We start from the raw sequence: 22,380 nt of genomic DNA, 5'->3' as shown, positions 1-22,380 counted from the left end.
CGGAATCAGCGGAAGAGCCGGCCGCCTGCCTTTTAGGTACATCAATGTGACAGGAGTAGCCTGACCGTGACTGAGCGCGTCCGACGCGTGTATACGCGCTCAGTCGCGGTGAGGTGCGCCTCTTCTTTGCAGCAATGCCGGCCCCGCATATAATCGCAGTAACGGCGATTGTGTAGCGAGGGACGGAAAAATACCATCGACTCACAGCCAGCGGCCCGTTATCCATTCACTGAAACCCTCTGTAGAATTTTGGCACTGACAACCTTGCATCCCTTGGGGCCTTGGGAGAAACCCTGTGTGGCTGAGTGCAGAAGCATCCACGACGTATCCTGGCAGTGACTCTCTAACTGGAAGATCGCCCGCGCGCTATCATGGGTTGCTTGCATATATTGACCGAATTGCGAAACAGCTTTCGAATTATAGCAGCCCAATGACAAAGAATTTAACATGGCGATTTGTGAGAGTCTGAGTGAGTGGGAGGAGGTAAGAGCGGGGTGGTCCATCTGGAGAGAAGTTTATGTGTGCAGCAGGAATGAGAACTTACTCAGCAGCAGAAATGGCTTACGTAATAATATGCCTTTCTTGAGAACACCTTCAAGGCCGCTTGTAGTCGCCCTGCACTATGGCAAAACGCAAAACACAAGTTGATGATGCAGGCTCTGACAACGATGACGCCAGCGAGCGCGTATGTTCCCCCTCACATAGGCGTACGGCGCAGCTCACCTACTGGACTCAGTAGAGTCTCATCGACGTCGATTTTGACTTTTTCGACCCACACCCGGACGTAGACTATCTCGCCCTCAAAAGGCTCGCCGCTCAGCTCTTCCAGGTGGATGCGGAACTCCTGCACACTCATGATCTTGCAGACTTGATCTTGTCCCAACCGCTGGTGGGTACCACCGTGAAGTGCGATGGGCGGGAGAGCGACCCATATGCTGTCCTGACGGCATTGAACATGCATGTCCACCAAGTACGTTAATTTACAACTGGGCTGCATACATTTGATCCGAAGCTCTCGCCAGAATCACCCTTCTATTAAAGCCCTGACAGAGTACGTCCTCGCCAAGTCGTCTCGCGATGCATCCTTCCACTCCACGCTTCAAAATCTCCTTGGTCCGGCGGGCCTTGCCTCACAAAATCACGTTGGGTATGTCTTCTCCGAGCGGCTCATCAACATGCCCGTGCAAGTCGTCCCCCATATGTACCGCATGCTAGCAGATGAGATACAGTGGGCCCTCGATGACGTGAGCAACGTTGCTCTCGTAAATGCATGCACACCAGGTTTACATTTCTGCGCACAGAACGAACCATACAACTTCACACACTTCCTTATCATTTCACGGATATACCGGCTTTCCGCAGAGGAAGAGGCGGAGCTGCAGGGTCCCGCACCGCGGACAAAACGGCTGAAGCAAGCAGCGGCCCAGGCGTCTCAAAGTTCTGCAGGCGGTGTTTACCCCTTCCACCCCGAGGATGAAGTAATCCAAAAGGTGTGTTATGCTATCTCTATTTTGCTGATGCTCTGGGACAAACCACGCTATTGCGCAGATTGCATTGAACTCGCTGGACTTCGAGTTTACGCGGGCGCAACCACGAGAGGAGGGCTCGTTCGGTCTGGATATGGGTGGGCGCATGATGCTTGTGTCCGCTGCACGCCTCCGTGAGCTAGTGGCCAAGTTGAACGAGGCGTATTCACCTTCATCATGACATACAAACCCTAAGCGACAGCTGTACCTGCCTTCGATAGGTTTATCCGCTCATACTTGTCTACATGAGTACCGCACTTTGTCGACAGGTCTCAGATTTCACGGGTACAAACTGAACGGCGTGATAGTTTGTTGCCGCCTTGATTGATATATACAAATGGTTTTCGGAGGCTTGGTCATATTGGCTGCCATACACCTGTAAATATCCCAGTCAAGGCGAGGAAGACAAAAATGCCAGGACATGTTTACGGAAAGGATGCCTGGTGGCCCTAGCGCTTCGTGCCTGAGATAAAAATGTTTGATCGATCTAGATTTGCCCCGTGCCTTCGACGAGCTTGCCACATGAGCATTAATAACTTTGAGTTCTACTGCTAAGCTATTGGATCTCTAGAGTCACGAAAGTATAAAAATGACGCTACACCTTGAAGCTGAGGCACTGTATGCTCGAGCACAAAGGGATGCTCCCCAAGCGAGGTTTGTCCTTGTTTTGCGGCATTCGTTCTGCATCGAACTGAACAATTCGCACATGACTACTAGTCATGCCATGGCAAGTACCCTGACAAATCGATCTCTGGGCATGTCTGACCGCTCACATAGCTTCGTGCCGTCGAAAATATCCTTCTATCCACTCTTATAGCCATCCGCGATGCCATAAACCTATCCCGTCCGGTAAACCGTCTACCAGCGGAAGTGCTACTCCAGATATTCGACAACGTAACCGTACCTTCTTCCTCACGCAACGACACTACCCACCAAAGCCTCGTATGGCCAGCACTATTTGACTTCAGGGAGCCGAAGCGTGTAGTGCCCCTCACCCACGTCTGTCGTCGCTGGCGTCAAATCGCTCTTGCAAGTCCCATGTTATGGACAACCGTCGATGAGCGGTCCAATATAGACATCGCGGCTACTCATCTGGCGCGCTCTGAGAGCGCACCCCTTAAAGTCTTAGTCCGCTCCTTCACGAAGCCTGTCGCCAGAACCATCTACTCCACGTCTGCATCCCGCATTCGGAGGTTGTATCACCGGTCGAATTACGGCACGATTGTCCATTCTTTCCTAGGGTTTCCCGCGAATGAGCTAGAAGCGATCGCGCTGGAAGTCAGAACCAGCATGGGAACGCTCTCGAGCTATGTGGCCGAACCACTCCTCTTCGAAGGAAAGGCACCACGGCTCAAAGTGCTCGTACTTCACAAGATCCCATGGCTCCCTGCGAACCGCTTAGAGAACCTGACGCACCTCTCTATCAATGAAAACACCTTCAGCTTGAATGGGTGGCTCAAGTTTCTATCGGGCGCTCCTAAACTGCAAGAAATAATTCTGCGGTCGCTGAGAGTCACCCAAAAAGAGGAACCCGACGACAGTAATCGAGTGGCTCTGAATAACCTGCGTCGTCTCGCAATAGGAAACATGGATGGATCTGCCGCTTCTTGCCTCATTTCCCATCTCATCTTACCACCCAGCCTGGCACTGTATCTGTTCAGCATCGACACAGAGCTCAGGACAGACATAGCGTTCATGCGCACGCTACCTCGCCTTCCCTTCATGGACGACATCTCCCAGCTGAGCCTGACCGTCAAAACCGGGCCGGGAATGGTCATGTTCACCGTGATTGTTGCAGGCGCATCGTCTGCGCTTCGTATCGACTGGAGTAGACGACTGTACTCGGATGCCGTCTACCAGCTCCGCGCAGAGTGGGTGCGAACGCTTCTCAGCATCCTGGATATGTCAAAGGTCCAGGAGTTCTGGATTGACGGGCCGCATAGCATCGCAGATAGCATTGAAACCCTCCTGGTCGCCATGCCTTCACTCAAAACGATTGTCTTACGCTCTTATGACGTCCTGTCGCGTGTATACCAGGTCCTGATGCCGCCGCGGCCTCACTGCCCCAACCTCGCAACGCTACAGCTTCTGTCACCCCAGACATTGTCCATTGATGATTTGGGCGTGTTTGCACGTAACTTAATGCGCCCTTTAGATCTCCTTGTCATCAACGAGGCAGCACTGCGCTTGACGGGGCAGCATGCTAGGGATGAGACGTTGCAGAATTTTCCGGCCACACGTGTTGAAGTATGCGATCAGAGAAGCGCGACAAAGTGCATGGTGCTACCTGCGGTCTGGACCAACGGTACACCTGCGCATGGTTTTTGGGAGGAGGATCCTCGTATTGTTCACGGATTCACGTCAGCGCCTCTATATCTTCCACATTAGCATACCTAGCGACATTGTACTATTCGATGAGCTTTGGAAAACGTACCAGCAGCGTAACGCACTTGCATCGACCTGCATCTACCCATTCGTCGACCTATTTATTCACATCGTCGTATTTTCGTCATAGAATGGAGTTGGTATCACATGCTCGATGTGTCGCGACGCGTCTCAGGAGCCTGGACGACGCTCTAGCTTGTGCATGAACGCGAGACCCTCGCGAGACGCGTCTGAATGGTTGCACGTGACCTGTGGCGGGACTCAGGCTTGGGCGGGACAAGGCTCGATTGTCTCGACAATTCCTTCCCCCATTGGAGTTTGCTATCTTTCTCTTCTCTCTTCCTACGCAAATCACCCAACATGACGAAGACATACATCATGAACGGTCTCGTTGAGAAGGTGCGCAAGCCCGCGTTGTGTTGTAGGAGGCAAGGCTAAAGATGGCACAGATGCAATCGTCCGACCAGGACTTTCGGTCGGTGCAGCAACGGATTAACTGATCCGGGACGCGTTTTAACATCCGCTTTGCAGGTATATGGGCTTGAACGATCTCTTGGTTGCTGTGAAGGAGGATCCTAATAGTCTCTTGGGTGATGAAGCGGTGGAGAACAAAGTGCTCCGCCAGGTGCTCCAGCTCGTGCAAGACAAGATCTCAGAAGTCAAGAATCAGGCTGTCAAATGGTAAGGGCGTTAGGCTTTTCCTAGTCTGCGCGCTCTCACTCCGTGTTTAGTCTAGGGCAACTCATCAAAATCATACGCGAGAACCAGATGGAGTATGTTGTGGATCGCTTGATTGACTTCTCGTCAGGCAAGGACGAAGAGCTGCGGGATATCTCAGGACTAGGTAAGCCGTAGCAATTTTGCTTAGCTCGAGCTAACGCTAACGCGCGCTCGTAAGCCTTGAAGACGATCACGGCTGAGCTACCGCCCGGGGGCAAGATTGCCGCGAAAGCCTGCGAAAAGCTCACGCCGAAATTGCTTGAACAGTTATCGAATGTACGTCCACCTTCAGTTACGCATATGAATGAAAGCACTCACCGGTCACTGACAGTCGGCTACGCCTCCCGACACCCTCCTCGAGACACTTTCAATTCTGTCCATTCTTATCACCCGTTTCCCGGCGTACGTCGCGAACCCTGACCTACAACCCCAGCCCTTGCAGGTTCTGACCCCGATGCTTTCGCATCCCCGTCCCGCTGTACGTAAACGCGCGATCACGACTCTCGCGCAGTTTCTTCCTACCACACGCGCTGTATTGTTCTCTGAGCTGCTCTCTGGGAGCGTCATACCCGGACTGGGTCCCTCTGCTAATGTCGATAATCAAAGAACGACTGTACAGCTCGTTGCTGCCATCGCACGCCATACGCCACACCAGATTGGGCCCGAGCTGAACAGTATAGTTCCGAGTATCGTCAAAGCGGTGCAACGCGAAGACGAGGAGCTGCAAGAAAGCTGTCTACAGGTATACTTGGGTTGGCATACTACGTCGTCGCGTGGCTGATGCGCGCCACAGGCTTTGGAAGCACTCGTACTGCGATGTCCAACGGAAGTGACACCTTTCCTTTCGTCTATTGTTTCGGTTGGATGTCAATTTATAAAGTACGACCCTGTAAGTATCACCTTATGCTCGCAAAATAAACTGTGCTTACTCTGGCTAGAATTATGCAGGGGATGCAGATGACGAGGATGAGGAAATGGCTGACGAAGACGATGATGATGAGGCAGAACTCGGTGACGAGTAAGTTTGCTATTTGTTATATAGGATTACCACTGATGATAGATTCATAGGTACTCTGACGACGAAGATACATCATACAAGATCCGTCGCTCGGCGACCAAGTTGCTTGATGCCGTTGTAGAGACGCGTCCTGAACTTCTCATCACTATCTACAAAGACGTGTCGCCAGTGCTTATCTCCCGCTTTGGGGACCGCGAAGAAACCGTGCGGGTGGAAGTGTGGGCTACGTACGCGAGCCTCCTCAAACAGACTGGGGTATACGGTGGCGTTGCATATGTAAAAGAGCAAGATCACATCATCGGCGGAAAGCGAAAACGTGGTGAAGGCATGGATGTTGAAGAAACACCATACACCTTACTCAGATCGCAGGTGCCCGCGCTCGCAAAGTCTCTTCTGAACCAGCTGAAATCACCGAAGACATCGCCTACTACACTGCAAGCCGGCTTCTCACTCTTGCACACCCTCCTGGATGTCCTGCCGGGGTCACTCACCAATTTCTCGCCGCAGATCATTACCACAACCAGGACTGTACTTTTGCAGTCGTCGAAGACAAGTGCATCGACTCTACATATTACATGCTTGTCATTTGTCGCATCATTTTTTTCAAGTCATCCCCCTCCTACGTTCGCGAGCTCGTTGGACAGCATAACCCCCATCCTACTCAAGTCGTTGGGAGAGAAGCACCCACGAATCGCGTCGGAGTCTTTCCGCGTTTTCTCTGCCCTGCTGAATGCTATGAAGCCTGTGAAAGGTGGAGACTGGGTCGATCCTGTATACAACGAAGCAGTGCAGAGACTCGGCAACCACGACACGGATGCGGAGGTAAGGGTGTGCGCGGAGGTCTGCATCGGAGACTTGTGGGTGTCTGCCACGGATGTCATGAAGGGAAAGAACAGGAAAGAGTGGGATGCCATGTGCAGGACCACGGGCCGGACAGATGGCGCCGTCCAGGTTGTTACGCGTGTCGCAAGCGAGGTCGAGATCGACGACAACTGGGTGAATGGTTGCATACAGTGGTTGCTGATGCTCCTCAAGAAAAGCGGGAGGGCTGGAAAGAGCCATATGTTCGACTGTCTGCAGGCACTATTGAGAAGGTATTCATTCTCACATCTCGGGCTCGGCCATGGTCGCTGATATCAATGTAGGTACAAGTCTGGGATCCCAGCTGATCTCCCATCCAACCTCGTTTCTCTCCTCAAGACATACATTACGACGGCGGACATCTCGCTCATGTCCCTGGCGCTTAGCGTCGTCGCGTTGCTGCTTGAGTTGTCTCCAAAGGCCACGTATCCAGAGGTCGAAAGTGTATTGTTGACGGATATCTACGATGTTGCTCATTCGCCCCTCGTGGCTGGGGCTGCCTTCGACTCGATCCTAGCGTTCTTCGCAGCTCTAGTCGAAGCGGACATGGAAGTTGCAACGCACGTCGTGCCCAACTTGGCTATCGCTGTGGAGAAGGCTCCCAAGGCAGAAGCATCACAAGGGAACGTGGCGAGATGTATCGGCCAAGTCGTCAAGGCTCAGCGTGGTGTGGCTGCCGGTACTGTTGCGGAATTCTCGAAGCATCTCAAGGTGAGTAAGTGCACCGTAAGGAGATCAAATTCTCATCCTTTCCATAAGCCCTCCTCCAAGGCCAGAACGTCACAAATCGTCCTCAGCCTCCTTGTGATGGGCGAGGTCGGTCGATTCATGTCAGTACTTACAGCACTGTATATTTTTCGAGGCAACTCAAGTCGTTGCGCAGTGATATGTCCTTGCAAGAGAATGTCTTCTCTCACGTCATTGAAAAATTTGCCTCCGAGCAAGAGGAGATTCGGACAGCTGCTGCCTTCGCCGCTGGTGAGTATTATGTTTGACGACTCATGCGAGTCAAAATCCGATAACCGCATCAGGTAATATTGCTGTTGGAAACCTCCATCACTTCTTACCCGTCATTGTCAAGATGGTTGAGAATGACGCTGAGAAGCGGCTGCTGTCACTCCATGCCTTAAAAGAGGTAGGTTAACCTAACTTCGAATTGATTGCGGCGTGACGTTTATTCCTGCAGGTCGTTACCCACTGTTCGCACGGACAGCTGGAAACCGTAGCGGACCTTCTATGGGTTCCGCTGTTTGAGCATTCTGATAATACGGAGGAGACCACCCGCAATGTTGCGGCAGCATGCCTCGGCAAGCTGACAACTACTCATCCCTCTCTATACCTGCCACAGCTACATGTGAGCATCCTACTGCTTTAAAAGTAATGCATTACTTACCGTCACATCAGGATCGTATCCGGGACGCGAAACCGGCATCAAGAGCAACCGTTATCTCGGCCTTGCGATACACCTTCACGGAGGCTTCGGCTGAGTTCGATGTGTTGCTGAATTCCGTACTCATGGATTTCCTTGCTTTGGTTGCTGACTCGGACCTGGTGGGGTTCTCTTCATATTGCTGTAGTATTGCAACTGATGGTAATGTCACTACAGACGGTTCGTCGGCTGGCGTTGTCAGCACTCAACTCTGCCGCTCGTCTGAAGCCCCATCTCATCCGCGATCAGCTCCAGTTCATTCTACCCAATCTGTACAAGGAGACGGTCGTCAACCCTGATCTCATCCGCACTGTGCAGATGGGCCCCTGGAAGCACAAAGTGGACGACGGTCTCGAGGCACGTAAAACAGCATATGAGACGCTGTACACGCTGGTCAGTAACTTTTGCGGTTGTGTGGTTTCCTTTCGCTTATCATTGCTGTACTAGCTGGACACATGCCTCGCAAAGATTGATCTTCATGAATTTTTAGGCCGTGTACTTGCAGGCCAGTCTGATGAATCCGACGAGGTGAAGGTCATTTGTCACATGATGCTTTTCCGGCTCTCGCAAGTGGCTCCGACTGCGGTTGCTCAGCGCCTTGACGAGATCACTCCTCCGCTGGAAAAGAGTATGAAGGGTGCGGTCGTCACAAAGGACACGGTGAAACAAGATATCGAGCGTGCGGCCGAGTTGCAGATGAGCACGCTTCGAGCGGTGGCGGCACTGAGCAAGATCAGCCAGCCTGGAGCAAACCCACGCTTTGATGCATTTGTTGACCAGACGAGGAAGTCTCCAGAATGGGGAAGCGAGTTCAAAGAACTTGTGGGTGCTTGAATGAAGCAAAGCTGTGTGTGTGTATTTTTTCCTGGATGCGCCCTTCGCGGTCGTGTAAAGATAGAATGCGAGGAAAACGCTGTCGCAATCAATCGTGCTGTCATTCTGTAGCTATACTAACATGTCTACGTACCATTGTTTGATCTGTGTTGCAATCGAAGCTTTATGAGACATTCGAACTGCGACTCCTTCAGGCTGAGATATAGAGCAGCCAGAATAGGCCAACGTTGCTAGCTGTACTGTGAAGACGTCTAACTCATCACCGTAGTCACTGGCTACCACAAATGTCAACGGTAGTAACTCAACGGAATGAGTTCTGTTTGTGCCTACTAAATGCATCGCGTTACTGAAGAATGCCACTGACATGTATGTACGCGACTGTGGAATTACCATACGCTATGAAGTAGTGAATGGCGAGAGTAGGGATATAGCACAGATGCCGCATAGACGTGCAGGCATTATGAACAAAACAAGAACCAAGGCCTGGAGACAAAAGACGAATGAATTCGAACCAACTGCACGAACAAGGAGCCGAGGATGGTCAGTTCGCTCTATAAATGTCTCAGACAATACCGACTTCGGATAGGTACGCAGAGTGCCAAGTAAGGCGTGAACCATTGGGGGGTTACGTCTGAGGCTGCAACAGACCACGGATCGCTTCACTTCCTTCTAATTGCATTGCATCGACGCTGCGCGAATGAGTATTTACATCAAAACGGCAATGACTCGAGAGTTCAACTCACCCCATTCCTCCGGCCAGAAATACGGTGAGGGAACGCCGTCGGTGCATACATCTGGTAACGGTAATGCGATTGGACCATCTTCGATAAGCCGTACCACTCCCACATGAGATCTGTTTTTCTCTAGATCCTGTGAATACTTTTCAGAGATCATGCTTCGTCTCTCGTGGCATTCGAGTTCCTCCAGAGGGCAGCCCAAACGCGCCCGAGACTCTGCAAGATCGAGTATCTCGGTGGGTTGAGGTGGGTGCAATAGTACAACTTTCGTAAGCTTTAGCCAACAGGAAGGGTTGTCCAAAAGGGCCCCTATCATAGTAACGCAAGCGGAGGGCCCGAGGTGTAGTGTCTCCACCCATGGAGTATGTTCGATGATCGCCTCTTCAAACTCATCCGAGTAAGTACTTTTAATCCAAAGATCTTTCAATTGGAAATGTGACAGTAGAGCCACGATCCATCGGACCATTTCTGAGCCTTTGGGGCTACTAAAGCGCACCGCTTTCGAAGGACCAGCTGCGATTATCGACGCGGAGTACTCCCAGGTAGAAATGTGCAAAGACTGTGCGTCATTCTGCGTCAGAGGTACCAGCCATTGAAGATCGGGCACTTCACAGAGTTCGAAGCTGGCCGCCAAGCACGTAGGAAGACCGACGTGCGAGAAGAGTCCGGATACAATGTTCCTGTCTGGATGGTGGATTGCGAGACGGCGAAGATGCTGAAGGGTCACAGCAGGGATATCTTCATGAGCGTCGAATGACTCCATAGCGCTGATTGCCGATAGGCCCAGGTCCTCTAGTCTTGGCGCAATTGACAAGACGCGAAACAAGTCTACGATGTGTAGCTGATTGTTGGCGAGGAAAAGGTGCGTGAGATTGGTGAGGGTGCCAGGCAGGTGCCAATCCACCGAGCGTAGGACAAGCACCTTGACGTGAGAAACATCGCCTTGAAGCACACAGTCCCGTGCTGCCAAGGCGCGGAGTCCGTGGGCGTAGGACGTGGGTAGGTCGGAATCGCACCCTCTATACGAGGCGAGCGACTGAATGCGCTGTCCGTCGGTGTGCCATAATTGTTGCACGTTGTTGAGCACTTTCAACGGCGAGCTGAGATAATACTCGTCAACGGCATCAGGACGAAAGTAGATGTTGGGGGTTGTCCAAACTTTCAACGGCGCGCTTTGCGAGCGTAAATAATACTCGTCAACGGCACCAGGATGAAAGTAGCTGTTGAGGGTTGTCCAAAGAGTGGGTGTGTCCAATGCCACATCACGCCACCGACGACATACATGTGTCAGTGGGAGCAGCACATTGGTATCCCTGAAATCGAACAAGGAATCCCAGACTAAGAAATCGCCTCGGATGTCAAATGGAGATAGTATTCGGCGGAAGATTTCACTGAGAACCTCGACAGGAAGACGGTTGATAGGGCGCTGTGCGTTGAGAGACATCCGGACATCCGAAAGGGAATTCAGGAGCACATTCTCGATGCACTCGAGCTGGAAGCAAGTCCTAATCAGGTATTCGATTCGATTAATCGCCATAATAGCTTACATCGGCGAGACTGCATGCAATCAGCAATCAGCAGTCAGCTCACTATTATGAGCACGCTACTGACCTCCATTGTCCGCAGGAGTTACTCAGCTTCTCCAACAGCGACGATGCTTCGGAACAAGTGAGATGATTGTCCACCATGTTAATGGATCAGAGTATGTGTGAAGAACTGAATGGATATGAATTCGTCAGAGAGAGTGCGGTGACAAACGGCCCAAACCATCTGATACGACTCGGATATAAGCGCCAACGCGAATCAAAGGATGTCCACAAAGGAGTGATGCGTGACCGAAAATTTGAGTACTTATGCGCGAGTACGAAGTTCGCAGTATTCGTATCAGCGTGGCCGCGGTTTGTGTGCTCACTTTCGGACAAGGTTAGCCGAGGTCGTCGTTGTTAGCACTCAAACTGAAGGCCCAAATAGAAAGTTACAGATGAACCAAAAGTACAGATATATGCATGATACAGACAAAGTCCACGAGAACCCTCCGAGCCCTATATACAAGATATGTAAACACTTCATGCATACTATTGAATTGACGGTCAATGATGGTCACGTGAGAAACATAGAATGAGACGTACCCGAGTGAATGTACCCATAGTCATGAAGGTCTCTTTCTTCTTCGGCCCGTCCTTCGACGCGTATAGCGACCTAACAGCGTCGCTCATGTTTGCCTTCCGCTTAATCTCCTCCCGCGCAAGGCTGGTGGCGACGGCCTTGCTCGCCGCCGCAAGAGCAGGGTTCATCGCTGGCGTAGGCGATACACGCTTCTTGGTCGGTGGTGTCTCGCCATCCACTGCGTCAGCATGTGCCTTCCGCTTCTTCCCCTTTGTCTTCGCGGGCTCCGCTGCTCGTTTCCGCATCATTGCCTCGTACATAGTCGCCTCTTCTTCGGGACCAGGGTTGAGCGTCATGACATCTGCTGACCGGTCGTACTTGGTGGCGCATTGTGGGCAAACGTCCAGCTGTTTTGTGTTTTGGCCGTTATCGTGCTCCTTCCCTTCCGCCTCTAACTTGCCCTCCTTCGCACTGGGCGATGTGTTGCCAGACACGGCATTGTAGCCCGCAAGGGAAAATACACAGCCGCAGGTCGCGATGTACATGAATGGCTGTGAGCCATTCATCTCCTTAAAGTTGAGTGGACAAACGAACGCCGCAAGGTCCGTCGAGTCAGATGCGACAATTTTGCTCGTGTTGTGGGTGAGCTTCAGAGTTTTCACATCCTGAGAAGAGGAAGGCTGTGAGACGACAGCACATGGATGTGAAGGAGCATATACTCACCTTAAGCGACCTTATGTGCCCGCATATCTCCTCACCGTCTCCGTATGCTGATTTATCCAGAAGGTATTCTAATATTGAGTCCTTATTGTAGAGCTTTCCCAGTGCGCACGAGACAATGGGCTCCTGAAGTGGGCGCTACATCCAGAAAGTCAGTCCGTGACTCTTCAGCCTCGAAACTAAGGATAGATCTCACCTTCGACAATGCGCAGAAGAACCATCTTGCACGGGTTTGATTTGCCTTGTCTGCTTGCTCTGCCTGCACAAGAGTATGTCATCAGATATACATAAGCTGGCAATGATAGCCAAGGTGTACCTTGGCCTTCGTCCTGACGAGATCTCGGCGGTCAGGGATACTTCCTCCATCATTACCCATGTCGTACGAGTGAGAGAGCGGCGGCGGCGACAGGAGCGGGTAGAGATGTAAGGAGAAAAACGAGCTCGTCTAAGAGCAGTGACGAGGTGAGACCTGATGTTGTGGTATTAAGTAACGAGCGGCAGAGAGACCCTCCGGCGCAAGCTGAGCACGATCTAATCTTGTTCCGTTCGGCACTCTCCGGTACACGTGATCGCGAGGCAGAGCGCGCCGTGGCTCTAGAACTTCCATATTAAACTCGCCACAACCGCGCAGGACACCTTCGAGCGTGCCCACCTTACACAAATGCCTATTCATCGATAGGCCCTCTCAATACCCTGTGCTCATTGAGTATATCTATTAGCTCACGCTCTCACGCGTCGAAGTTGCCATCTAGGGATTGGTTGCGATCCCTTGCCCGTCTACTGCAGCGTCATGCTGCAGGAACTCTCTCACATGGACCGTATCACTCAGCTGCAAGATGAGATTCAACAAGTAAGCGTTCTCTGTCCCTTCACGCTAACGAACATTGACTCAAACGAAGGGCAGTTCCTTACAATAATGTCAAGCAGTATTGCTTACTTGACCTCTCGGGCCAACTTTCTGCAAGTTAGCCCCGAAGTTCCCATTACGAAACAACGCAAGGCCGAGAAGTACGATCCTCCAGAGGTGCTTGAAGGTTAAGACACCACGTCTGAGGCCGTGTTGTTTGCTGACGCTATGTCGTAGCCAACAAGAAGGAGCTTGTGGCGGACCTTGTTGTGAAGGCAAAACAGATCGAGTTACTCATCCAGTCTTTACCGGAGCCAGAACCTGAGGAAGCGCAGGTAGTGTACCTCTTCGTGCTAATGCTTGTATGCTAACTTGCACCCGAGGCGCGTCGTCTGCAAGGCCTCGAAGAAGAAATGGTGGAGGCTAACGCGGAATATATTCGAGCGGTGAATCGTGCCAGTGCGTCTCCTGTGATGATATAGATCCACCCCGCTAACATAGAGTGGCCGTTCACGTAGAGAGCTTACACCAACGGATGTCCTTGCTTTTGCGCACCATGCTAGACGAGGTTGAACTTCCCGATGATGCGCCTGGCTAGGCCAATCTTCCCAGAAGTTCTTTGCTCAGAGTTGGTCCTCAGCTCAATGACTCGATAACAGCACCTTCCCCGAAGCTGTGCACACCTATGGCTGGACACCAGGGTAGTTCGGTGTTGCAACATCCTTCACCGAAGTGTTTCACGATTTGCTGTCCTTAGAAGAAGTTGATGGGACGGGCGTCTTGTCACAAGGCGGAGGGGGTGCAGTGGGTCTGCACTCGAGGTGAAGGGGCGTGCGGTTTTATGGTCGTCAACCAGAGTGTCTTACCTTGAGGGCTATAGCTGGTAGACGTTATCCATGGGCGGACTAGCTCCTTTACAAAGCCAGCCGAATTAGCTCTGAGGGTTGTGAAGTGGCACATTTTCGCTGCACTATCTTCATTAATTGTGCCTGGACGCACTTGCGATAAATTGATGCCAGACTGTATGCTGTGATCGGCCGCATGACCGCTGATTAGCGCCGATTTATTACAAAGGTTAATTAGCATTACCCGACCTGTTATATAGTGCGGGCAACCTAGAGGCCACCTGTTTTGTGCAAACTTTCTGTGGCATTCAAATTTCCCCCGGATACTTATCCCTTTAGTAGAAATGCCCTAAATCATGCTAGGACCAATCCTACTAAACGGATTTTCATGAAAGTCGAAATTGCCCAAGATGGTCGCTTAAAATTGGCCACATCACGTGCACATGTCTATACTTGGTAAGTATTACATAATATACTTCCTAAAGCGGTATCTAAGCATCAAAAAGACGAGCCAGGGTTTCGGGAATACGTCTGTGGAATGTGTATTGTCTGGAGCTGAACTGATTCACCAGTTACTGTGTGTCTCAAGCCCCGATCAACAGGCATATATTCATCCCACACACTGAATGGTGTTCCCGATGATGGATGGTCTCGGTGTTGACAGAAGCACAAATCTACAATAAGTTAGCCTTGAGGGCTTGCAATATATAATGATAGTTCTCATGCAAGTATCGCTTCATTGCACCCCAGAACAACTCAATATAATTGAGCCCGAAATGAAATTTTGGCAATAAAATGCACAACACGTCTCTTGACTTGAGTCTCATCGAGCTGAAGGTTCTTCTAACAAAATGATTCATGGTCAAACACAGCTGTGGCACTGCTGTATCCCGATAAGTAAGTAGTGTGAGAATGACGCCGGAAAGACCGCCGGCAGACAACGTCCTCGATGGACAGGGATCAATGGGTGATTAGGTTACAAACCGATGGGGCTACCTACGGCGCGCGACGCCTACATAAGTCCTATTCCCACACCGGCGCACGACCACGTGACCCGGGCCGGCAGCAACGCTTGCCCGACATACCCAAAAGTCAACAAGTAGTATGCTATACTCTATGCAATATATTACCCCATGGCCACGGGCGCTCATTGGTGAACAACTGCCCGACCACTGCACATTTTAGGTGGTGACTATTGCCGTTTTCACGAAAGGTGTCGCGCGCATCAAACACAAACAAATTCTCGCTGAACGACCTCCCACTGAAAACACAAATATCTTGACAACCACTGAGCGTATCATCTTCATTTTTGCTGCGCTAGACTCGCCTCGTCGTCTCGCAGGTCCTGGTACCGAAAGCATCATGAATTTCCAACATTGAAATTTCGACATCTTCGGCATCCCCCTGAAGCACAATCGTTCCTGCTCGCGAACACGGCATCGGAGATTCATAGGATGGGTACCCTTGGGGATAGACGGGTGCTGTGGATGGCCTGATACAGCTGCAGTGTGTTTCTAAAGTCTGCCCGCTTTGTTATGTCTGGTTTTTGCTATGCTCCTAGCCATGTTCACATAATGATGGTATAACTTCGTCTCATCCCATTCAGGTGCCGGAGAGAAGTTTCATTAAGCTTTAAATAAGCATTGCCTGTAGCACAGACTCTCATTTTCTTTCCCTCCCTTGCGCTAGCTTTGCCAGTCATTCTTATACTTCCTACACTTGCAAGTACTTTGCCACTCCATGTTTGACTGTCTACATTATCTGTAACATAGATCTCATTATCAATATTATTTCAAATACAATACCAAGTGCTTATGGTTACAACAGTTTCCGAAATTCATGTCTGAAGTCCGCAAAACGGACTTTAAAAATTCAAAAAATCCAAAAAATTGGGAATATTGAGAATATTGTGTACAGCACTCAGTACCCATGTTGCCATATCTCAAAGATACACATCTCATGTAGACCTTCGTAAGATCCCCGGAGACATGAAAATGGTGGGCTCATTTGTGCGAAACAAAGGGCAAAGGAGAGTGCTGTGCCTCTCGCATCACATGTCGTAAGGTGGACATCCTGTGCAGGAACCTTGTAAGTATGAACACAAAAAATCCTGTGCCGACTCTAAGAATTAGTGTCGGGTGTCGACTGTTTCTACGTTGCGGGTCGTATACAAGACCCATGTTCAATCATCATTAATTGCTCGACAAGTCACTGGCATGTACACGCAGTGAAGTGCGTGGGCCTTGTGCATGAACCAAAGACCTTGTACTACATTCCGAAGATATGATTTGATATTCTGATAGTATTGAGGCACAAAGTATATACAGAATTAGGTGCTACCACAAAGTATATACAGAATTAGGTGCTACAACTGCGCGATCAGTCATCTCGTTGTATGGTATCGAACAACAGTACCATTCTCTGTACTTGGTAGTTGACAAAGTTGCATTCAGGGAAATATATTTGACTGAGGATCCTGCAATGTGGTGAGAACAGGCCGTGACCCTCCATGCCGATAGGCAGGCCATAACACCTAGTATGTGAGCCTTACGATCTTCCTGTTCACTCATTTTCAATCGCTCATATTTCTTTTTTAAATATTGATTCCGTGAGTTTAAGACTCCGTACAATGTATGTACGTGTAGCGTGTAGCCGAGCCCCGGGGGCTTCTATAAGTGAGCTCCACGCCCTCATACAGAGCGGCATAATGAAATGCGGCTCTCTCAATGTCTGAGCCCTACGTGATTGAGGTGGACTGTACGTGTTGTCTTGGGGGGAACTGTACGGCCGGTTCCCACGCGGCAAACTGCATCGCTGGCCCAACAGAGAGGCGAGGGAGGAGGGTCCAGGGGGGCACTCCCCGCGCCTCGGGGAGCAGTGTCGGCACTACTCAGACACCAGACTAGGCTGGGGGAGGCGGGGCACCCGTCTCAATGCCACGCTCGCCCCACAGAACAAGAAGGTTCTCGGCGCACCTCCATGTCACACCACTCGATGAAGTCCGTGAAGTCGATGCTCTGCGAGGAGGGGAACTCCGGGACCATGTTGCGGGCCCAATGGAACCGCCGCCGCCAGAATACGCGCTCTACCATGTGGGCCAGGAGGCGGACATTGGCCCGCGAGCGGAGCTATCCCTGCTCGCGATCTTCGAGTACTTCGGCCAGGTTGTCCACTCAGTCGAGACCATTGGGCTGCAGGAACCCAAGGACATCATCTGCAGACCCTGTTCGTTGAGTTGCCGCATGCAATGGCCTGTATCTCCTTGTTGGCCACCACAATGAAGGGTGAAAATGAAGTGAAACAGCGGACCTTTCTGACAGGCAGCGCCTTACTACACCAGTCTTCGTGACAAGCACAGGGGATCACATCGTTAGATGGCACAATGGGTGTGTTTCGGTAAGTTGTGACGAGCTGCATTGGAAGAGATAGATTGATACGCACTCGTAATCCCAGTGCTGGAGAGCATATCTGTCCTGAGTGCGAGGAACTGAAGTCAACAATGTTATACATAGAGAAAGGCGCACCTAGGGGCCAGTATTTGATACTCACCTAGTGCATCACAAACCTCGCAAACCTCCCACGACCAAACCTATATCCTTCCCTTACGAAGCTACGGTGTCCGCACATCAGTAGCCTGCGGAGTCTTGACATTGCCGTTTGAGAGCTCAGTAGTCGCGCTGTCTGCGATAGCTCAATCCGGATGTTGGAAACAGTTGCTTCTTGATGTCTCTAGCTTGCAATAGTAACCGCAGAATACGAAGACAGCATTGTGAGCACGTTAGAGGGCATCGTCGATGCCGTACGTATTTTTGTTATTATTCGGAATTCTTTGAATTCTTTGAATTTAAAAGTCCGTTTTGCGGACTTCGGACATGAATTTCGGAAACTGTTTCATAAGGACACTGGTATCTACATGGCATATCATTTGTACTTAATCATACTGTACCCATGTATCGCAACCCAGAGGCTAGGGAAATGCAGCAGTGATAGGAGAGGATGGTAGAAGGGGCCAGTAGGGGCACAAATGCAAGATACAATCCATAAAAACAAATGAAGGGATGTTTTTGAGATATGCAAAGGAACAAGGAAGGACAGTCGCCCCCAAGAATGTGAATAGCACAAAGTGGAGCAACTGTAGATGACATACCACTAGTATCCACAACACCCTCAGTAGCACCTATCCACGTCCAGGGAGACCTTTTCAGCGAGTTTCTGATGTCGCGTTTGCGAGCAGGAACGATTCTGCTTCAGAGGGATGCCGAAGATGTCGAAATTTCAATGTTAGAAATTCATGATGCTTTCGGTACCAGGACCTGCGAGACGACGAGGCGAGTCTAGCGCAGCATAAATGAAGACGATACGCTCAGTGGTTGTCAAGATATTTGTGTTTTCAGTGGGAGGTCGTTCAGCGAGAATTTGTTTGTGTTTGACGCGCGCGACACCTTTCGTGAAAACGGCAATAAGCGGTGCGCACCATAGCCGCGACATCGACAACGACGACCACAACGAGTGCGGCGATGACAGACATATACAGTCTGCTATCTCTCCCCTCGACATCCAACGCTTTTACAGCACTGTCCGGACCCAATGTTGCAGAGGCGGGGTCGGCATCTCCTCCCCGCAAGGTCGCCCGTCTTGCCACCGACTCTGACTCTGCATCTGCATCTAGATCTCGACTGGTTGTCAGTAGGCCTCCGGACGGTGGAGGGCCTGTCGTGATCCGGGTGCTCGGGACACCCAGTGAGTAATGGATTGACCACATCGCTGGGGCACCCTCTTATCGTCCCACAGTCAGGCCATACCCAGAGAGTCGCGCTGATGAGGATTCCCGCTTGCTGAAGCGGTGCCTCCGGGTCCTTCTCGTCAAGGATTGTCGCGATGCGCTCCCGGCGACTTATGAGGAGATCTACCGCGCGTGCCGTGCGGTCGTCTGCGTGCACGGCCGCGGTGAAGGCCTGTACGGGGACGTGCGGCTCGAGCTGGAGAGATGTATTGGCAGTCTCAGCGCGAGCCTCCTCGAGAATCAGGCACAGGAGACAGACTGGCTGCTGCCCTTCATAGAGGTCTGCGTGTGGTTCGAGCGACAGGCGGTAAGCGATATATCATGAGACCCAGATTAGCGACCTGACGTGCGGACAGAATCTGCTGCAATCTGTGTTGACCTATCTGGATAGAATCTATGTACCAACTCGGAAGGAGGCTGCGAGTGTTAGGTGTGTCTGCAGTACAGATGCGCTGCTTCTAGACGCTGAGTCGTATTAGACAACTCGCATATAACCTGTTCGCCGAACGCATCTTTGAGAATGCCGCGATTGTGCGCCGCTTACAGGCTGGAATCAAAGCCTGGATTGAATGCGAACGTACAATTGGGCAAGTGCTCCTATCTCGCGGTCTTTGGCAAGGCTCATCCGTTCTATCAGGACCGCGCACAAGATGCGCCCTCACATTCCTGCTCTCATCCGTCATCTGTCCAACCACGGACGTTACACGGGCATCTTCGAGTCATACTATGTCGATCTCACTCATGAGTTTTACACGGAGGAGTCTACTGAGCGTGCCGAGGCCTTACGAAGCAATGCACAAGATTTCCTGCAGCATTGTACCAAGAGGAGGCTCGAGGAGCAGCAGCGTGCGAAGGATGTGCTACCCGAGTCTAGTTGTGCTAGTGTTATGGACACCACGGACAAGGCTTTGTTAACAGGCAGGCTCGACTGGCTTGCCAAGGACGGTGAGCTTCACGAACGAAGAGGTCGCCGCTTGCTAAACTCCTTGGGGAAGCTCTCGGGCCTCTCATCGACGCTAGGAACCATCGGAGTCTGGACAAGATGTATCGGCTGTTCGCTGGGGTCGGGGGTCTCAAAGTGCTCTGCGCGGCTTTCAAACTACACGTCCATGTGGGTCGTTGTGTCTCAGTTTCCTATCATGAGCCTTGGATTGACGTCATATCTCAGAAATCTGTGAGTGCCATTGTGAAGGACCCAACGCAGGACGAGGAAATGGTGCCGCGCCTGCTCGAGTTCAAAGCCTTTGCGGATAAACTCGTCAACGGTGCATTCGCGGACGAGGTCGTCCAAAGAGCGCTTGAAACCACCAAGTCGTCCGCAGCCGCGGGGCCCTCGCGCGCGGCAGAGCTCGCGCGGGCATCCACGAAGGTCCCGAATCAGGACTTTGGCTATGCGCTCATCGACGCCTTCGCGTCCGGCTTCAAGGCACGGCGCAACAAGCCGGCAGAGATGATTGCCAAGTATCTCGACCGCGCAATGCGCAAGGGCCAGAAGGGCAAGAAGGACGAGGATTTCCAGGCGGAGCTCGACGCCGCGCTGGGGCTGTATCGCTTCACGGACGACAAGGACGTGTTCCGCACGTTCTACCATCGCGCGCTCGCGAAGCGGCTGCTGCTCGAGCGGTCTGCGTCAGACGACTCGGAGAAGGGGATGCTGAAGCGGCTCAAAGAGCGTGAGCAGACGGGTCTCTTGTTCTCTCGCGTCTGCCGTTGACACGCCGCCATATGCAGAGTACGATCCAGAGTTTGGCATGGGCGACCATATGTTCAACGACCTTGCGCTGTCCCGCGACATGATGCGCGAGTTCATCCAGCATCGCGCGCGTCTGGGCGACCCGGAGGCGTCGTTGCGGCTGTCGGTGATGGTCCTCCAACGCAGTGTCTGGCCGTTCGCCGCGCGCAAGCACGATGCCGACCTGCCTCCGTCGGTTGGCCTCTCTCTTCATGTTCGATCAATGCGCCCGTATTGACCTTCCCGATCACAGATGCAAGACGAGCTGACGAGGTGCGCCAACTTCTACAAGAGCAAGCACTCTGGCCGCAAGCTGGATTGGGACCACGCTCTCGGCACTGCGATTTTGAGGGCAAGCTTCAAGAACGGGGAGAAGGAGCTCTCCGTCAGCCTGTACCAGGCGTTGATACTATTGCTGTTCAACGACAACACTGAGATTGCGTACAATGATATTAAAGCTCAGACGCGGATGGGTACGTCACATGAATCGGCTGGTCTGTACCAATCTGGGGCTCATCGGACCATCTTTGTTTCGCAGAGGATGCAGAGCTCCGCAGAACCCTTCAAAGTCTGGCCCTCGGAAAGAAAAGAGTTTTGAGAAAGTCCCCGGCGGGCAAGGACGTCAATGATGACGATGTGTTCCACTTCAATCCCGATTTTACGGACACGAGGTATCAAGTGCACATCAGCTCCATCCAGACCAAGGAGACGGTCGGTTCTTCAGTCAGCCAGCCGGTCTGTGTGGCACTGCACTAATGCGTTTCACGTGCAGCCCGAGGAGTCGAAGCGCACGCAGACCGCGATCGAGAGCGACAGAAAGCATGCCCTGGACGCGGCGATTGTTCGGGTGATGAAGGCGCGGAAGGAGCTGAACTATGAGCAGCTGAAGACGGAGACGATCGAAGCGGTGAAGAAGCACTTTGTGCCCGACGTGAGCAGCATCAAGCAGCGGATTGCCAGCCTTGTGGAGCAGGACTATCTGCGGAGAGACGAGGACGACATGAGCAAGTATCTGTATGTTGCTTGAAGTCCGGGCGTGTACGTTGTACTTGGCAGAGGCCCATCATCCATGGCGATTGCTGGCCAAGGTGGCGCAACTGGCGAATAGTATTTCTTCATGCTCGGAGGCGAGAAAAATGCCACAGTGCAACTAGAGATCGAGAACCGATAGCAGTGACGACAGATCCCGCTTCCCCGGAACTTTCTCCTTGTCTGAGATATTTTACCTCAGATATTCTGCTTAGAGTCTGGACCAGGCCTAACCCTTCCGAGTTGCGCCAGAAATCGCCATTCGCTATTACAGCAAAATCAATATTGATAGACCTCCCTTGCAAAAAGCACGGAGGCATGGAACAGAGCGGCGCTGGGCACCTCGGGGTGACGTGCTCTCATCCCCCAGAGATTTCACTGTTCTTGGCGGATAACTATCCACACTGACGTCTCAATGTTCGTGCGCGTGTTCAGAGGTCTATCCCGTCGCTATCCGTTCCCGCAAGTAATAGCAGACAACGACGAGCTCTAGTAGCTTTCTGAATCTGATCATTTGTCGTGGAGCCAGACATGTATAGACAAGTTCCTTCTGATGGATATACTGTTCATTCCTGACCATGACGGCGAGAGGACGAGGAGACTACAGCAAGCGTCTGCCTCACGATCCTCACTCACTGTAGCCCGTCTGATCAGCCGCTCGTCACCGTCTCTGCCCCACTCCTGCTGTGAGCTTCTGCTCCACCTTGCCGGTGTGTATACTTTGTGAGGGGAGGTCTATCAATATTGGTTTTGCTGTAGGCGCTCGTTCGTTCGCGGAGCACCCACCTTTTTGGTAAATGTTTTCAAC

General features: G+C 51.8%; 5 protein-coding genes across 5 annotated transcripts; 3 read left to right on the top strand and 2 right to left on the bottom strand.

Annotated features, from left to right (window-relative positions):
• Positions 1-447: 447 nt before the first annotated feature.
• On the top strand, positions 448-8,950 carry POSPLADRAFT_1177059 (hypothetical protein; the record flags this gene model as incomplete). Its single annotated transcript, XM_024488466.1, has 25 exons — positions 448-483; positions 611-685; positions 740-970; positions 1,023-1,244; positions 1,302-1,490; positions 1,549-1,660; positions 1,796-1,833; positions 2,304-3,867; positions 4,177-4,310; positions 4,361-4,386; positions 4,443-4,592; positions 4,643-4,755; positions 4,810-4,907; positions 4,963-5,109; positions 5,143-5,373; positions 5,425-5,520; positions 6,744-6,790; positions 6,897-7,221; positions 7,270-7,340; positions 7,373-7,488; positions 7,542-7,645; positions 7,697-7,864; positions 7,915-8,061; positions 8,117-8,332; positions 8,387-8,950. The coding sequence occupies 25 exons, from the start codon at positions 448-450 to the stop codon at positions 8,771-8,773; spliced, it is 5,043 nt and encodes a 1,680-aa protein (XP_024344836.1). The 3' UTR covers positions 8,774-8,950.
• A 528-nt stretch (positions 8,951-9,478) lies between these two features.
• Positions 9,479-11,198, bottom strand: POSPLADRAFT_1128679 (hypothetical protein; the record flags this gene model as incomplete). The annotated part of the gene is made up of 3 exons (XM_024483760.1): positions 9,479-10,596; positions 10,642-11,015; positions 11,113-11,198. The coding sequence occupies 3 exons, from the start codon at positions 11,196-11,198 to the stop codon at positions 9,479-9,481; spliced, it is 1,578 nt and encodes a 525-aa protein (XP_024344835.1).
• A 402-nt stretch (positions 11,199-11,600) lies between these two features.
• On the bottom strand, positions 11,601-12,712 carry POSPLADRAFT_1128001 (hypothetical protein; the record flags this gene model as incomplete). Its single annotated transcript, XM_024483690.1, has 4 exons — positions 11,601-12,281; positions 12,340-12,474; positions 12,533-12,595; positions 12,653-12,712. 4 exons carry the CDS (start codon positions 12,710-12,712, stop codon positions 11,601-11,603), a joined length of 939 nt encoding a protein of 312 aa, XP_024344834.1.
• Positions 12,713-13,126: 414 nt separating this feature from the next.
• Positions 13,127-14,105, top strand: POSPLADRAFT_1165589 (hypothetical protein; the record flags this gene model as incomplete). The annotated part of the gene is made up of 5 exons (XM_024487890.1): positions 13,127-13,186; positions 13,241-13,370; positions 13,421-13,518; positions 13,567-13,642; positions 13,702-14,105. 5 exons carry the CDS (start codon positions 13,127-13,129, stop codon positions 13,779-13,781), a joined length of 444 nt encoding a protein of 147 aa, XP_024344833.1. The 3' UTR covers positions 13,782-14,105.
• A 4,440-nt stretch (positions 14,106-18,545) lies between these two features.
• POSPLADRAFT_1064405 (hypothetical protein) lies at positions 18,546-21,570 on the top strand (the record flags this gene model as incomplete). Its single annotated transcript, XM_024481800.1, has 11 exons — positions 18,546-18,714; positions 18,820-19,118; positions 19,168-19,241; positions 19,291-19,398; positions 19,449-19,756; positions 19,807-19,922; positions 19,980-20,484; positions 20,543-20,739; positions 20,797-21,016; positions 21,082-21,254; positions 21,316-21,570. 11 exons carry the CDS (start codon positions 18,546-18,548, stop codon positions 21,568-21,570), a joined length of 2,424 nt encoding a protein of 807 aa, XP_024344832.1.
• Positions 21,571-22,380: the final 810 nt, after the last annotated feature.

Source organism: Postia placenta (assembly GCF_002117355.1).
Source record: "Postia placenta MAD-698-R-SB12 unplaced genomic scaffold POSPLAscaffold_1, whole genome shotgun sequence".
Taxonomy (NCBI): Eukaryota; Fungi; Basidiomycota; class Agaricomycetes; order Polyporales; family Adustoporiaceae; genus Rhodonia; species Rhodonia placenta.
Note: the sequence above shows the minus strand (reverse complement) of the source record. Positions and strands in the feature narration are given on the sequence as shown.